Source organism: Suricata suricatta, chromosome 9 (genome assembly GCF_006229205.1).
Source record: "Suricata suricatta isolate VVHF042 chromosome 9, meerkat_22Aug2017_6uvM2_HiC, whole genome shotgun sequence".
Taxonomy (NCBI): domain Eukaryota; kingdom Metazoa; phylum Chordata; class Mammalia; order Carnivora; family Herpestidae; genus Suricata; species Suricata suricatta.
This window is the reverse complement of record NC_043708.1, coordinates 109,465,232-109,481,684: the sequence shown is the minus strand read 5'-3', so window position 1 is coordinate 109,481,684 and position 16,453 is coordinate 109,465,232. Positions and strand designations below refer to the sequence as shown.

Below are 16,453 nucleotides of genomic sequence, written 5' to 3'. Positions count from 1 at the left end.
ACAATCAAGGCCATGATTAATTTGATCTTATTCTGCCTTTAGAGGCCACCTTCCTACAGGAACAGATATTCTACTCTATTTCCATACTGACCAAGCCCCCCCCCCACTTTTTTTAACAGATGGAAATCTTATAATTCAAGGACTATTACACAGGGGATACTTTCCATGAAAAAATTTCCCTGATCACACAGACAGAATTCCTCTCTTCCAAACTGTATACTGCTTTGCTCTTTAATTTGTACTATAAAAATAATACTTACTATGGATTGGTATTGGATTGTACACATCTCTTATATTTTGTTACAATATTATAAACTCCAGAAAGAGATCAGACCTTATGAACTGTTATAGTTTCTCTTTTTAGTTTTCCCACATAAATATTTATCTTGCAAATTAAAATAGCAAAATTAGGAACATGACACTTTCTTCCCTATAATCATGCATTCTTAATTCATCCCTGACAAGGTTACTAAAAAATTTTGCCTGCCCAAAAATGTTGTCTGTCTTTGAAATTTTGTCTCAAAAAGGAAAAAACACATTGCAACTACAATTATCATGCCACCTATTTTCAGAGGAAAACCCAATTAGGTACTGCTTAGGGACCTTCTAGCAAAGCCAACCATTTATACTATTAGAGTTAAATCTATAATGGTAATCCCAAACACAAATATACTGAAATCTATTTATTAGTTCCGTGTAAATTACCCCAAGAAACTCACAAATTTTACAAAGGAAAAATCACTGCCACTAATTAAAAAAAAACAAGCCTATCTCCCTTCATGCCTGGTTTGGTAATCATACTTGGGCATTTTGCCAAGATAGAAAAGTGAGAAGTTTCTACTAAATCACTTTTAGTACATAGGGAAAGGTACAATCACAAATACAGGAAGAAAAAGAACAGTTCTAATATTTTATTCCTTTTTATCATAGTACTCTCAAATACATCTCCAAGAAAGAGCATATAAAAATTCTATCTGCTATTTTAGTGAAAAGCCAGAGAGTATACACCCTCTTTGCCACTTAGCTTTCCCAACAAGGCTATGTAGCTGGGGTCACACTGGAACCTGAACTTAATCTGACTCAGATACCAGATTACATGTCTAAAGCAGTATCTTTTCCATGTACTCTTGAGAACTCCACAAAATGAAAAATGCTCCTTGCTAAAACAAACAAACAGTACACCCATCAGGTATCCTTATGAATTTGACACAGAATTGTTATCCAACAATTCAACTTCTAGTAATTTAGAGTGAGAAAAGAATCATATAAAAAGCTGAGCACAGCATTGTTCCTAATAGTGAAACATAAACAATGTAAATATTAATAGGGAGTCACTTCTACAAAACAAAGTGCATATACACTGCTCAACAACGGAAAGTGCTAATACAGATCTACATATTTCCTGACATGAGAAGATGTCCACGGCATGTTGTTCTAAGAAAACGTGTCCTCCAACCACATCCACGTCTGTGCAGGCTCACATGTAGTCCTCCTAGAAGGCACGATATGGAGCATGCCATCTCCAATTTACTGCCGCTCAACTCCAAATTCATACTTGATTGCCTGCTCCACAAAAATGAAGCTGGTCCATTTATCTACCTTTTCTTTGCAGAGGACATAGGTTTTAAATTTTATCAGTACAGGGTGCTGATTAATCATGAGCTATCCTAGAGTAATGGGTACGGTGATAGGTACTAGCTCCTCAACACAGTCAGCCTCTTTCATTTTATTATTTCAGCCCCTCTTACCATGTTCAAGGATTATCAGCTGGGCTCCAGCTTGTACATTTCCAGCATCATTCTCAGCAATGCATTGGTAGAACCCTTCATCTGATTTCACCAGACCCAAAACTTGAAGATTATGTTCCTTCTGAGAAAAAAAAACAACAACATATACACAATGTTATGATTCAACTGATGAACATTAGTTGAAAATCTCAAGGACATGCTCTTTCTGGGGAGGAAGTACAAGTAAAATTGTATGATTCAGCTATTATATGCCTGTTAACTAAAAAATTTTATTGACAAGGTACTGATTTAACTGACTAGAAGAGTAAAACACTGTAACTAACCAATTAAGAACTTAATCCTTACCGAAAGTAATACCCACAATGTTTGCAAACTTACACCTTCGCCTGGAAAAATATCTGACATACAATACCATGTGACCACAGCAAAAGTCTGAATCTGTGAATTCAAGGCACTTTTCTTAAAATTATCTCTAATATCACTATTTCTAACAGATTAGACTGCAAGTTAAATGAGGCTGCATATATACAGCTTCCCTTAAATTATAAAGTAATATAAATGTCAAATATTGTTGTTGTGATTTTAAGATTTTTAAGAATACTGTGAAAATGATAAGAATAAAAAAATGCCAATTTAGCTGTAACACATTGCTTTTTAATTAAATACTTGTGAATTTCTTTTTGTAACATACAAGATTATGCACTTCAAAATAGAAAATACATTCTTACTAAGAATCACTAATGTGAGAAATTTATAATAAGACATTACACCATTAACAACTATAATTATTTCTGATTATTTCTATGAATGTTATATATGCACCCTAAGATCTGAATCCTCATTACCAAAACCTAGGTATTTCTATTATTAGGATTAAAATAATGGTAATTATAATAGTAGACAATCTTTACTAAGCATTTAACCCTATATAAAAAAACCAAAAAAGCAATTAATGGCTTAGTATTCTTAAATAAATTTAATGCTATTTACTTCTTAAGAACTGTTTTATCTATTGTCACAACCCTGGGTCATGCTTATTCTGAAGGGCCTGAGCATCAATCAGTACATATGAAGGAAAGACTTCTGCTCCTGGAATAGAGCTATGAAGACAGCAGGTACACACACAGGATAATCATTACCAAGAAAACAGTAAGTCATGTTTAAGAGTGCTAGCATGTTTGAGCAGGAATACTAGACTGCTGACCAGGAGATCTGGATGTTGGGCTTAGTTCAACTACTGACTTGCTATTTGATCTATGCAAACTATCAAAACATGTCGAGGCTCAGCTTTCTTATCAGCCAGTGAAGAGACTACATTGTATGCATATTTTTCTATCTTCATCTGCAGTACATAAACTGGCATGTAGAAGACAACAGATCTCTTAGTGACTGCATTTATTTATTTATTTTATGTCTTTTATTTATTATTGAGAGACAGAGACAGACAGTGCAAGCAGGGGAGGGTCAGAGAGAGAGGGAGACACAGAATCTGAAGCAGGCTCTACACTCTGAGCTAGCTGTCAGCATAGAGCCCGACGTGGGGCTCGAACCCACGAAACGTGGGATCATGACCTAAGCCAAAGCCAGCACTTAACCAACTGAGCCACCCAGGCGCCCGTGACTGCATTTAAAGACACGTAAAGGGTGACTGGATGGCTCAGTTGGTTAAGTGTCCAACTCAGCTCAGGTCATGATCTCATGACTTACAAGTTCGGGCCCTGCATCGGGCTCTGTGCTGACAGCTCAGAGCCTAGAGCCTGCTTCAGATTGTCTCTCCCTCTCTTTCTCCTTCCCTGCTCAAGCTCTGTCTCCCTCTATCTCTCTCAAAAATAAATAAACCTTTAAAAATTAAAAAAAAAAATAGACATGCAAAGGTTTCAGAGATAAGCATCCTCTGAAAAATACTTACTACAATCTTAAAGTAATCACTTGGGATAACCACATCCCCATTCTTGACCCACTTCACCGTTGGAGTCGGTTTCCCAGTCACTTCACATTCAAATATGATATCCATGGACTCATGAGCATATATATTCATAGGCTGTTTCAAGAATTCTGGTTGGACTTTAAAATAGAAAGGAAATTAGGATATTAAAAATAAAAATAGCTATTCATATTTCAAGCAATTTTCTTTTAATCACAGAATTCACAGTATTTTTACTTATTATTTGAGGCTTTCACATAGGTTTACAAAAGCATGTAACAAATACACATTTAAAACATATGCTGGAGCATAGTATCTTTAAGAATTGTATTTTGGTACAATTAACTGGAAGAATAATTGTAATTTCTGAGATTCCTTGTTGATAAATATTTACTAAATTGACTGTATTAAAGAAATTGATAATATAAATTTTCTAAGCTGTCTAAAAATGAGTATTAAAAGACTACTTCCCTAACATACCATTTCAGAAGAACCATAACCAAAATTCAAAAAAACACTGAGGAAACTGACATTATTTTTCGTGTCAATCAGCTAAGTAACAACAACAACAAACCCAAAACAAAAAGGGAATACAAATGTCATATTGGAGGCCTTAAATAGTTCAGTCATGTAACATCCCTCATTAGTGATTTCCCTTGTTGCATGAAATAGTTTTTAAGGGTGGGAGAAAGAGTGACAGGATCTTTGGCGGAAAAGCTAAGTATATTTGAAAACGTCTGAACATTCCAGTCTCTCTCTCTCTCCTTGCTCTAAGGTTGTAAATCACTGACTTATAAATAACAGAGTAAGACTCTGACTCAGAAGGATAAGAACAGATCATTTATTCCAACTTCCCACCTAATATTGTAATTTCCTATACAACATCATTAACAAGGGGTCTTATTAACCCTTATTTTGAAATTTGGAATGGTAAGCCTCCCTGAGGCAGCAAGCACCACTGTAGGCTAGTTCTATTTAAAAAAAAAAAATAGCAACGATGACAACAGCAGGTTTTTTTGGTGTGTGTTTTTTTTTTTTAATAGTTGAGCTAAAATGTGCTTAGTGTGTTGGGATTTTGACTGGGGTTGTTTTTTTGTGGCAAGTTGACATCTTAACTGTACTGAATCTTCCTTTCCCTGAATTTGGATTATTTATTTCTCCATTTATTTCGTTCTGTGGGTTCTCTCATTGTTGTTTCCTAATTTTCAATATACAAATCTTGTTAACACTTATTAGGTGTTTCTCTAAGTATTTTGGTGCTTTTTTCATACTTAATTTTTTTTTGCTTGTTTCCAACTGTTCACTGCTAATAATGTAGAGGTCAGATGATTATGTATAAAACTTTTTATCCTATGGTCATGCTAAACTCACTCATTAGTTCTAGTAGCTTTTATAGACAACTAAGGGATTGTCTACATAAATAATCATGTTGCCTGTGAATAGAGATAGTTTTATTTCTTCCTTTCCAATCTGCTTTGGTCTTTTTTTTTTTTCATTTTCTTGCCTATATCACTGGCTAGAGGGCTAGCCTGGGGCAGGTCCTGGGAAGAAGTTCAGACAAGCTTTATAATTTGGGTTAATGAAGAACAAGACTACCGCAAGTAGGTAGAACCCCAGAAACCAGTAGGAGCCAAGGCCAGATAGAATGCATAATCTTAGGCAGCAGCTTCCTGCTCATCATCAGTCAGACCCATGGTACCCCAGCAGATAACTTTGCACACACAAGCTCAAGTCTGTGGAATCTAGAAGATCTCCTGTGGAGCAGCATGGCCCGTGGCTGTGTTTTCTGGCAGCAATTATACCCTCTCCAAGGTCTGAGTTGAAACCTTAGACAGGGATGCCCTTTTCCAAGTTTGTTCACTTTTTAGATTCTTCCCTTTTGCTCTAGAAGTAGTACCTGATCCTTCTGTACTCCTTAGAGTCCTGCTTTGTCCTTTTTAGTAGTGAAAACACTTGTACTAGTTAATAATTCTTTGTATTAATATTTCCTTGTTCAAATTGCTGGTGTGATTTTTGGCCCCTGACTGGACCTGGGCTAATACACTAATATACTAATAGTAGTCCAAGACATGCTGCCAATATCTCTTCCCATTTTTTTCTTTCATCTTTTAAATTAAGGCACCTGTTGTGCTACCAAAGTTTTAAATTTGTATGTGGTAAAATTTTTTGGCATCTATGTTTTATTATTCTTGCTCCAAAGGTTTTCCCTGCCTCCATACTATAAAAATATTCACTCACAATTTCTTCTAGTACGTCTGTGAAACAATCTGGGCTTCACCAAGTATCCAGCTTTACATTTTCCAAAATGGCAACCTCAGTAATCCCAATAAGAGTCCCTGATTTGAAATACTTTTTTCTGTTTTAAACTTTTAGAAAAATTTTTATTTTGAGAGAGAGAGAGAAAGAGAGAAACAGAATGAGCGGGGGTTGTGGGGGGGGACAGAGAAAGGGGGAGAGAGAATCCCAAGCAGGCTCTACACTGGTAGCGCAGAGTCTGATGCAGGGCTCAATCCCACAACCCTGAGATCATGATCTAAGCTGCAATCAACAGTTGGACACCCAACTGATTGAGCCAGCTAGGCACCCTAAAATCGTTTTAATATTAAAATCCTGTGTACTCCTGAGTGGAAGTTATTTCTGGATACTATGTGGTTTCACTGATCAGTCTACACCTGTACCAGAACCAAAAACTTAATGATTGTTAACTATACAACATTTTTAAATATTTATTTCCTCAAAACTTTCCTTATATTGTTAGTTAAGTTTTTTTCAAATTCCAGATGAATCAGATTCACCTTTGGTCAAGTTTATCTGTTCTTCCTCAAAGAAAACAGACAAACAAGAACAACCCAGAGTTTTCATTTGAGTGCAATACATTTTGGATGCAGGAAAAAAGAACATAGTCTCAATCCTGAGTGTTTCCTATTTAAGATCAGATATTTAAGTTTATTTGAATATTATTCAATAATGATTTATTGTAAAGACACTGCAATAACTGAAGTGAAGAGATTTACAGTTGAGTTCTGGTCTTATCAGAAAACATATTGTTGACATGGTTTTCAGTCTGCTCCTACACTCAATAAGGAACTCAACTGGACTATCCTAAATATACCAAGGTCTGTAACCAACTGCAGCATTATGATTTTAGAGTATATGTTTGGTGTATAATAGTTAACATTTCACAAGTACTTTCCACTTATTATTTCCCACAAAAAACCTATTATTTAGAGATTATTAGATTATGTGCATTTTATAGACAAGGACACTAACACAAAGAGAGGCTGTGTAGCTCCATCAGGTCACAAAGCTTAGTCAGAGACAGATCTGGATTCTGAACCTAGCAGTCTGACTTTAAACCCTATGTTCTAACTTTTTACTTTAGAGAAAATAATAATAAGCCCTGTGTACCTGTCATATAGCTTCCACAATTATCAACTCATGGCCAGTACTATTTCATCATCTGTATCCTAACCTATCTTTCCCCAGATTACTCTGAAAGCAAATCCTGGGTATTACATTATTTCATAGCTAAGTATTTAAAGTAGGTCCTCTATAAAACTAGAATTCCCATTTCTAAACAAAACTATACCAACATCATCAGGTTGGTTTCTACAATAATTTCTCAGTATCATCAATTAGTCAATTTTACTAACTGGCCTACATTTTAAAAAATGATTTATTTGATTTGGGCAAACAAGGTGCATTCATTGGTATTAATCTGTTTCTTACTTTTCTTTTAACCTACATGTTCCTTCTTTATCTCCAGTCTTTGTTTGCAATTAATTTGCTATAGAAGTCATCTGCTCTATAAATTTTCCTGCAGTCTGTCTTTTGCTGACTGAATGCCATGGTGCTATTTAAAATATATTCGTCCTGCATTTAGCAGCTAAATGTAGAAGCTTGATTGGAGTTGGGCTCCCTCTTTTTATTTTTTCAAGACTGTATCATAAGTAGTACCATGGTCCTTCCATGAGGAGAGTTCATAACATGTGACGATCTCTCTTTTTGTGATGTTAGCAGTCTTATTGTGAAAAATAATATTCTTATTCTGTCATTCCTTCTATAAGAAAATTCCCTCATCAATCATATATCCTTAATATCCACTCATATCCTTAAATATACCTCTCAAATAAAGAGCAGGATAAATGCTTGATTTTTTTTTCCCCTTATTAATTTTTTAAATAATGGTCTGGCTCTCTAATATCCTCCCAACTGAAGACAATCATTGAAGGATTTTTTAAAAAGCATTCTTATGATTTTGTGGATTAAAATAAATTTTATTTATTTCAATCCATGCAAATTACTATTCTTTTGATTCTCAAACTATCCCATTTCTGACTACTGGAAGCCTGAGTCTACTGAAAGTTCCTGAATCTTTTCTGACATGATCCTGGTGGTCTTTAGTATTTTCTGGTCAGAGTTTTAGGTCCTATTGGTGAACAAAGCTAGCAATTATATACTTTTTAAATATAAAATTGATCATGATTTCATTCTGTTATCCAATTAAGTTCAGAACCATAGGTTTTAATTAGATCTTTATAAATTTACATCTCTATTTTTTTCTCTCATGCTAAAATATCTATTCTCACTGACACCAACTTAACTACTCATATGTTTTATCTTACACTCAGTAGGCTCAGAATAACCAGTATTTCCACCAACAATATAATACTGGAAAGCAGTTGAAGATTTTTGTAGGGTTGTTTTTTTTTTTTTTTGTCCTCAGCATATATCCCATTAGATATTACCTTTTTAAATTTATTCATAATAACTTTAAAAAAAAATGTTTATCTGAGAGAGAGAAAAGAGAAAGAGAGAGAGAATGAATCCCAAGCAGTCTCCATGCTGTCAGTGCAGAGCTTGGCATGGGGCTCAATCCCACAAACCGGTGAGATCATGACCTAAGCTAAAATCGAGTCAGAAGCTTAACTGACTGAGCCACCCAGGCACCCGTGTAACAATAACTTTTACTTGGAACTGTAACTTTCTGTGTGGCTACCAACTAGATACACACATTTAGTCATTTGTAACTTTCTGTGTGGCTACCAACTAGATACACACATTTAGTCATTTGTCTCATTTTACTTTCCCCTTTATGAAATTAATTCATAAAATCTCAAATCTATAAAAGGAAGGTATATGTAAACAAGTCTAGCTTCTAACCCTGCTTTCTCCACCCTATTCTCTCTCTTCCCCTATAGGAAGCCATTAAAATTTTTTTTAAGGTTTAGCCTCCCATTTTAAAACTTATAAGCAAACGCACACAACTCGTCTCCACCCCTCCTCTTTAGATTAAATAGTAATGAGGGAGTGGCTAAGGACAAAGTGCAAGCTAGCAGACCCGGCCCCCCAGGTGGGATTTTTGTGATATTCCTCAGGCACTGCTGGCTGCCCATTGACAAAGGAAAGGAAAGAAAACAAATGACTAACTGATAGAGATCACAGTCATACAGGACATGAATCTCCTTTAGTTTGCAAATATCAGTAGAAAAAGACAATCTTATCAATAGCCTGATCTCCAGAAACCTGTAGACTCAACTTCCTGGAGCCCCAACCTTACCCCTACATAGTGATGTGGGGAACTAAGGCAAGAAGGAAATGGCAGGTAAAATTAAATTCCCTTATAACCTGCAGCCAGTGGACAAATACTTGAGGCAAATACAGAATACAACATTTCTACGGGAACCCCCAGTTGTCACAACATTAATGCCTTAGTAGGGGGGAAACAGCCTTAGCTTGACAAAAACAATGCCTCAAGTGTCTTAGGAGTCCTCTTTAGCATATCAAAGTCCCTCTGGAGGACCCTCCTTTGACTTTACCTCCCTAACTCCAAAGTATAAAACAGCCATTCTTCACACCCCCAGCGCAGCTCCTCTTTCTTCCCACGTGTCCTGTCCCCATTTTTTAAATAAGATCAAATTTTTGCACCAAAGACGTCTTCAAGAATTCTTTCTTGGCCGTCAGCTCCCGACCACCCCACCATTACCCCCAAACCTCCTCAGTAACACAGTGACTGTCTGTCTTTAAAGATCTTAACCATAGGAGATTATGTTTCTAAGGAAATGATGTATTTCTTGAGTCTCAAGGACTGAGACTCCCCGTAAGGCAGAGTAAGTAATTCTGGAAAACACAGCAAAATCCACTTAAAAAAAAAAAAAAAACCCAATTAATATAATTTTAGCTACATTTTTAGTAAACAGACTTTCAAAGACTATTAGAAAAAAATTATCACAATGTTCAATTCATCATTTACTTTTCTCTTTCATGAATTACAAAATATAGCCTTTAAAATGTTCTCTGGATTTTAACTTCTCTGTAGATAGTATTCACACCAATTAAACACAATGTAAGAGCAGATGTTTGTGGTTGGGAAGTTAAATTGATAACCGGAGAGCAAATGAGTCAATTATCATAAGAAAATAAGTGTTGTAATGGAACATTATGCATTTTGTTACCAAAGAGATAATTAAGCTTCAAATTCTCTTTGACAGCTCCCTATCCCTTCTAATGCCATCATCATTACAAGAATAATTTTAATTCCGAAATGCACAAGCAGAATTTAATACTAAAACATATTATACTTGCAAAACTCTTTTCCTGGAAACATCACTTAATTCCATCACTGTTTTGCAACGTTGAAAATTGCCACTCAATTCAAACAGAAAACAATGTAGGGCCAACACCAATGTTTCAAGGTTACTTTATTATGCTCTTATTTGGAAGATTATAACAGTTTTCATTTACATTACCTCTGAATTGTTGAAATTCTATTGTTTGATTTTAAAGGTTTAAGCACTGGAATTCTTAAAAAGCTCCTTAAGTAGAGAAATAAAGCAATTCTGTCCATTTTATTTAAGCTGCACACCTGCTGTTCTTAAACTTCTTTTCAATAATTCACAAAATTACATGTAAGTCCTTAAAAAAAAAAAAAACCCAACAAATAAAACCCAAGCATTTTAACAAGCTTAAATTCCTTCAGTATATCATTCAGCAGTTTAATCAACAAATCTGCTATAAGTACTGTCTCAACTAACAAAGCAAAAAAACTTTAGAGGCCTCCAACATTTCTCAAGAAAGCCACTCATTCCAGTGAAGGTGAACAGGTTTTCCTTAATCTCCAGGAGGCAACAGGAGAAATTATAACTATGGAGCAACATTGTGACAAAGTTGCCACATGACCTTGAAACTGTCTTTCCTTCCTTCCCCACATCTCCAGCTTCAGGGCATTTCCTGAACTCTCCCCCTCAACTTAGCTAACAGTTACTCACTTAGGATCTTAACTGAAAACATTTCCTGATCCACGCTGCTCCCTATTCTTGGCTATCACTGCCCTATACACCATTGAAAACACAGCAGTCTAACCATAACAGATGCTCAATGTCTATTTGTTGGCATGAACGGTTATTTGAATTCTAAAACTCCCATTAATCAGAAAGAGAAAAGATGTAAGAGACAATTTGTTTAGATACGAATTTTTCTCTAAGATTCTCAAGTTTTTCACAGATTCAATGTTTCATACCATTGTTTCTCCAGCAAGAGTTAAGAAATTTATTCTTTGCTCTCTATGAATTGTCTGCATGAATTTTAACTGTTGCCTTTAAATGTTTACGATAATTTAAAATTTTAATAAGCATGTTATTTCGGCACTCACATTCATGTTTATGTTTACCAGTTAGCTCTGTAATCACAGAATTCAATCCCAATGCTATGTCATTCAAACTGTGGGTCTTCCGGTCCTTAAAGATCTTAAACTTGAGAACTGTGCTCTACAAGTACTTTTTTATAAGAATTCACAAGAATCTTTACTAAACATAAGCTCCCCTTCCTTTAGAAGACTGAACATACTTAATCTCTGCATGGTGTCACATTACTACCAGGATGAACATCAGCTGTGGAACACACCTTGACAAAAAGGTATGAGGGCCTCGAGGTTGGTTACTTCCACTTGGCACTAGAAGTACATTAGAAATGCTCCCTTAGTAACTGTATTCATCAGTTCTCTGCTTTCAGCCTTGTAGCAGCATACAAATGACTTAGGATAAGGTTTCTCCGAGTGAGGGACACACACTATCTGAAGAGATACACAACGTTAAGTATTGGGCCTCAGAAAAACATGGAGTGTTGGGCCAGTTTGAGAACTGCAAAAGATGAGGCCACAAAATCCACATTTTAACAAGCTCTCTGAGATTATTCTCAACCATGGTAAAGTGTGAGAACCTTGTATTAGGGGGTCAGTCACTCAAGGAGATAACTATATACATTATCAGATTTATACAGAGAGCTCCCCAATTCTTGTGCCTTCTGGGATGACTGAATTCATTCATTTGCTCACTCATTAAACAAATATTTAATAAGCAACTACTAAGTTACAAAAATATTTTAAAAGATGCTGTGAAGGAGAAAGATAATAAAGACATGCTTAATAAGTGTTACATAGATGGGAATTCAACATAGGAAGAGATACAGCTAACTACTGTTGCCCTGAGGAGAACATAAAAAATTGGTCCAGTGGTTACCTCTCAAGAGGATAACTGGGAAACCGGCAAGTAAAGAAAGCTGGACAGTGACTTGTTACCACATACTCTTCCCCTTGATTTTTAAAACTGTGGTAAAATAAACATTACAGAAATGTACCATCTAAACCATTTTTACGTATTCGGTTCAGTGGTATTAAGTACATTTACGTTGTTGGGCAACTATCACCACCATCCATCTCCAGAACTCTTTTCACCTTGTAAAACTGAAAGTCAACACCCATTAAACAGTACCACCCCTTTCCTCCTCTCCTACCAGCCACTGGCAACCACCCTTCTGCTTTCTGTCTATGAGTCTGACTACTCTAAGCACCTCACGTGAACTGAGTCATATGTCTTAGCATAATGTCAAGGTACACCCATGTTATAAGGCGTGGGTCAGGATTTCCTTCCTTTACAAGGCTTGAATAACATTCCATTGTATGTACACACCATGTTTTGCTTGTCCATTCATCTGCAACAATTGGGTTGCTTCTAATATTTTAGCTATCGTGAACAACGTTTCTGTGAACATGAATATACCATCTGGGGTACACTGTAATCCATTTGGGGAAATATTACCATGTAGCAAAAAAAAAAACAAAAACAAAAAAAACACCCACAAAAACCACCAAAACAAACAAAAACAAAACTCCAGATAGATCTAAAATCAGAAAGTAAAAATAAACTACAAAGTAATAGAAGAAAATGGAAAAAATGTGTTTTTTGAATAGGGGAGCAAGATACAATTCCACAAAGGAAAAATCCCAACAGAGCTAACTACATAGAAACAAAAATTCTCTGTATGATAAAATACACTTTAAAATTAAAAGAAAAATTACAGGACTGTTCATGGAAGCTTTACGTTGCTAAAAACTGGAAACAATTCATATGTCCATGAAAATGAATAAACAATTATGGTATATTCATACAACAGGATACTACTCAGCAAAAAGGGAACAGACCATTGATACATGCAATAGCATGGCTGATCTCAAATAAGTATGCTGAATGAAATGAGCAAGACAAAAACAGAGCATATAGTATGCAATTCCATGTATGTGAAACTCCAGAAAACATAAACTAATCTATAAAGACAAAAAGTAGATTAGTGATTCCTTAGAGATACGGGGTATGTGAAGGGCAGGTAGGAGTGTCCAGAGGCATCAGAAAACGTTGGGAGTAATAAATAAGTTAATGATCTAGATCTTAGTCATGGTTTCATGCATGTAAACATAAAAGTTATCAAACTGTGCATTTTAAATATGTGCAGTACATTGATGTCAATTATATTTCAATACAGCTATTAAAAAAGACAAATGAAATATCTGGAAAAATTCTTTGTAATTCATATGTCAAAGAATTGGTACTCAAAAGACATTAAAAAATTCTACAAGGCAATAAAAGACAATTCAAACACTGTCCATTAAGAATGGACAATTAAAGGAAATAAAAAGTCAATAAAAATCTGAAAGATGTCAAACATTTTCTGAATTAAAAAGCCCCTACTGGAGAGTAAAATAAAGTGATACCACCTTTCTGAATGGCAACCTAGCAAGATGTATCAATTTTTAAAACGTGAATACCTTTTATTTTAGAAATAATAATCCCAGGAATTATCACAGAAAGATAAAGTGTACAAATGGGTATGTACAAGGATCTTCATAGCAGTGTAATTTATGATAGTAAAACACTAGAAGCCACCTAATTATTTAAGGGCCTGGATAAACACATGCAAACACTGGAAATACTATATTGCAGGGGTTAGCAAAGTATGTTCCAGTTTTACAAATAAAGTTTTACTGGAATACAGTGATGCTCCTTAGTTTAGGTACAGTCTGTAGCTGTTTTTCTGCTACAATGGCAACAATGAGTAGTTGTGACATGGACCAAAAGGCGCATGAGACTAAAACACTTTTTATCCAGTCCTTTAAAGAAAAGTTTACTGACTTGTTAAGCCACTATACATAATGTACATTTGTGTGCCCTGACACAGAAAATGTGACCATGATACCCAAAAGAACATGCAAAAATCAGAATTAATGGTATCATTTCATATTTTAAGAAACATGAATTTACTAATGAAATAGTTAATATATTTCATCGATATATATAAACTAAATATATAAGCTAAATACATTTACAAACATAAATATTTATATATCTAAAATTATATTTGTGTTAATATTTATATATTTATATTAATTATAAATATAGAAACCTATAATTACATATAAATATTAATAAACTAAAATGTTTACTGCAATGCTATCTGTGGATGATGAAATTATAAGTGACTTATATTCTTAACTTTCTAGATTTCTTTCGCTTTTGCAGAGGAAATATATCAATTTATTTCTCATAATCTAAAATTATTTTTGTAATATCAATGTACATTCTGGAGAAATAATTTTATAATCTCATTACAGGAACCTTGAGTGTGTGAATACAGTTAGTTCTCTGAAGAATAATCCAATCAAACCTATTAAATGATCATTAAGCTTATTGTGAACTAATTCCTCATCTCCAAAGATGAAAAGCTTGTTCTTAAACATGTTCTTGATTTATCAAACTCCTACTAGCATATTTGTTTTTTACCCCTTACAGTAACTCATGAAAATTCTCGAAATTGGCCTAGTTTAGAAAAATCTTTGCTTCCTTTGTCCATATGCAAATTAGAGTATATTTATTTGAAAATTCCACACAGCAGCTGATAATAAGCATTTTAGTTCTTGTAGAAGTTCAGCAAATCACAAGCTTCAGCAGTTCAGTACAAAGCAGAATATCTGTTTTTCAAACTGCTGACCCACGGGTGTACCTAGGGCAGTCCAGTGGGCACAGTCAACTCCGGTGCAGGCACTGAGAAAGGACACTGTCTGTAGAGGTTAAAAATAATCAACCCAATTTAAGGTTAAAGCTGGTCTGCTTTTTATTACCACCATGTGCCAGCAATTCTCCATAATGTCAGTGACACAGCCTCCTTCCCACCAGAGTGGATTCTCCCACTCCTACTTTGTTAGCTGACCTATTGGTGTTTTGTGAAATCAATGCTTAAAACTATGGAACAGGAAGTGAGAATGGGATGAACAGAAAACAGTGCATCTTACATAGTGTGAGTAGATACTGTTTTGTAAAACATTTGCTTCAGAGACAGAGATATGTCTGTCCTTCTCTATATCTATAACCTCTCTATATAATAGACACAGATACAGGTGTAGGATCCAATGTCTATATTGAATTGTGGTATAAAATGTATTTCTTACTATTTGTAGTAGTTAAAAATGTTTCAAAAGCACTGGGAGAGAATAAAGATTCTCATGAAGTGACATATCCTGCTTGAAGAGAATGAAACTAGGAATCAGAAGGCCCAGCTTTGCCTTCAAGTGCATTCTGTGACTTTAGAGAAATTACTTTTCCTTGAAAAAATGTAAGACATACACATGTGAAAACTCTGTTAATACAAAAGGTATTTAAAGAATTTTCCAGGTATACTCATACAATGTAAATGAGATAAAGTATTGATTATATTTTGTGAATAAAATAAAAGAGGTTTGAAATTTCTACTATAATAAAATTTCTTGGCAAATAAAAATGTCTCATAATTCTACTGTCCTGTTACAGTTTTTAAAAAATTCAGCAGCAACTATTTTCAGTATCCCAAAAAAAAGGTGTAAGAGGCAAATATAATTTGGGGACTTATGGAAGCTTTATCAATCAGTAGATTAGTAACAATACCCCTCTAGGGTTTTATTAAGTGAAAAGGGCTTTTGTTGAGTATCAGCTATGAGTCAAATATGATAACATGTCCTTTACCTATTAAATCCCTTTAGAGGCTCAAAATGTAAATGCATTTATAGGTATAATTGTTACACAATCACTGGAAATTAGTCCTTATGATCCCCTGAAAAGAGTTGATGATAGAACTCTGGCCAATGTACTTGCTTACAGACTACTTTCTCACTTGCAAATGTGGGGTATATTCTACAGCTCTCTTTGATCTGGAACTCAAGGGCAATGCTTCACAAATAATTTACTTCACAAGCATGGAAATAAGAAATTCTCTGGGGCACCTGGTTGGCCCAGTCAGTTGTGCTTCCAAATCTTGATTTTGGCTTGCGTCACAATCTCACTGTCTGAGCCCCATGTCGGACTTCACACTGACACTGAGGAGCCTGCTTGGGATTCTCTCTCTCTCCCTGTCTCTGCTCTGCTCTCTCTCCCTCTCTCTCTCAAAATAAATAATAAACTTAAAAAAAATTCTCAAGTGT

The 16,453-nt window shown here is 35.0% G+C and overlaps 1 protein-coding gene across 1 annotated transcript in view; it reads right to left on the bottom strand.

Moving 5' to 3' along the window:
• The window catches only part of NEO1 (neogenin 1), a 222,861-nt gene that overhangs the window by 110,248 nt on the left and 96,160 nt on the right, over nucleotides 1–16,453 (bottom strand). The window contains exons 10-11 of the mRNA XM_029952270.1: nucleotides 3,658–3,812; nucleotides 1,749–1,869 (exon numbers count right to left, since the gene is read on the bottom strand). Coding sequence (XP_029808130.1) covers nucleotides 1,749–1,869; nucleotides 3,658–3,812 — 276 coding nt within the window. The remainder of the gene's footprint in view (nucleotides 1–1,748; nucleotides 1,870–3,657; nucleotides 3,813–16,453) is intronic.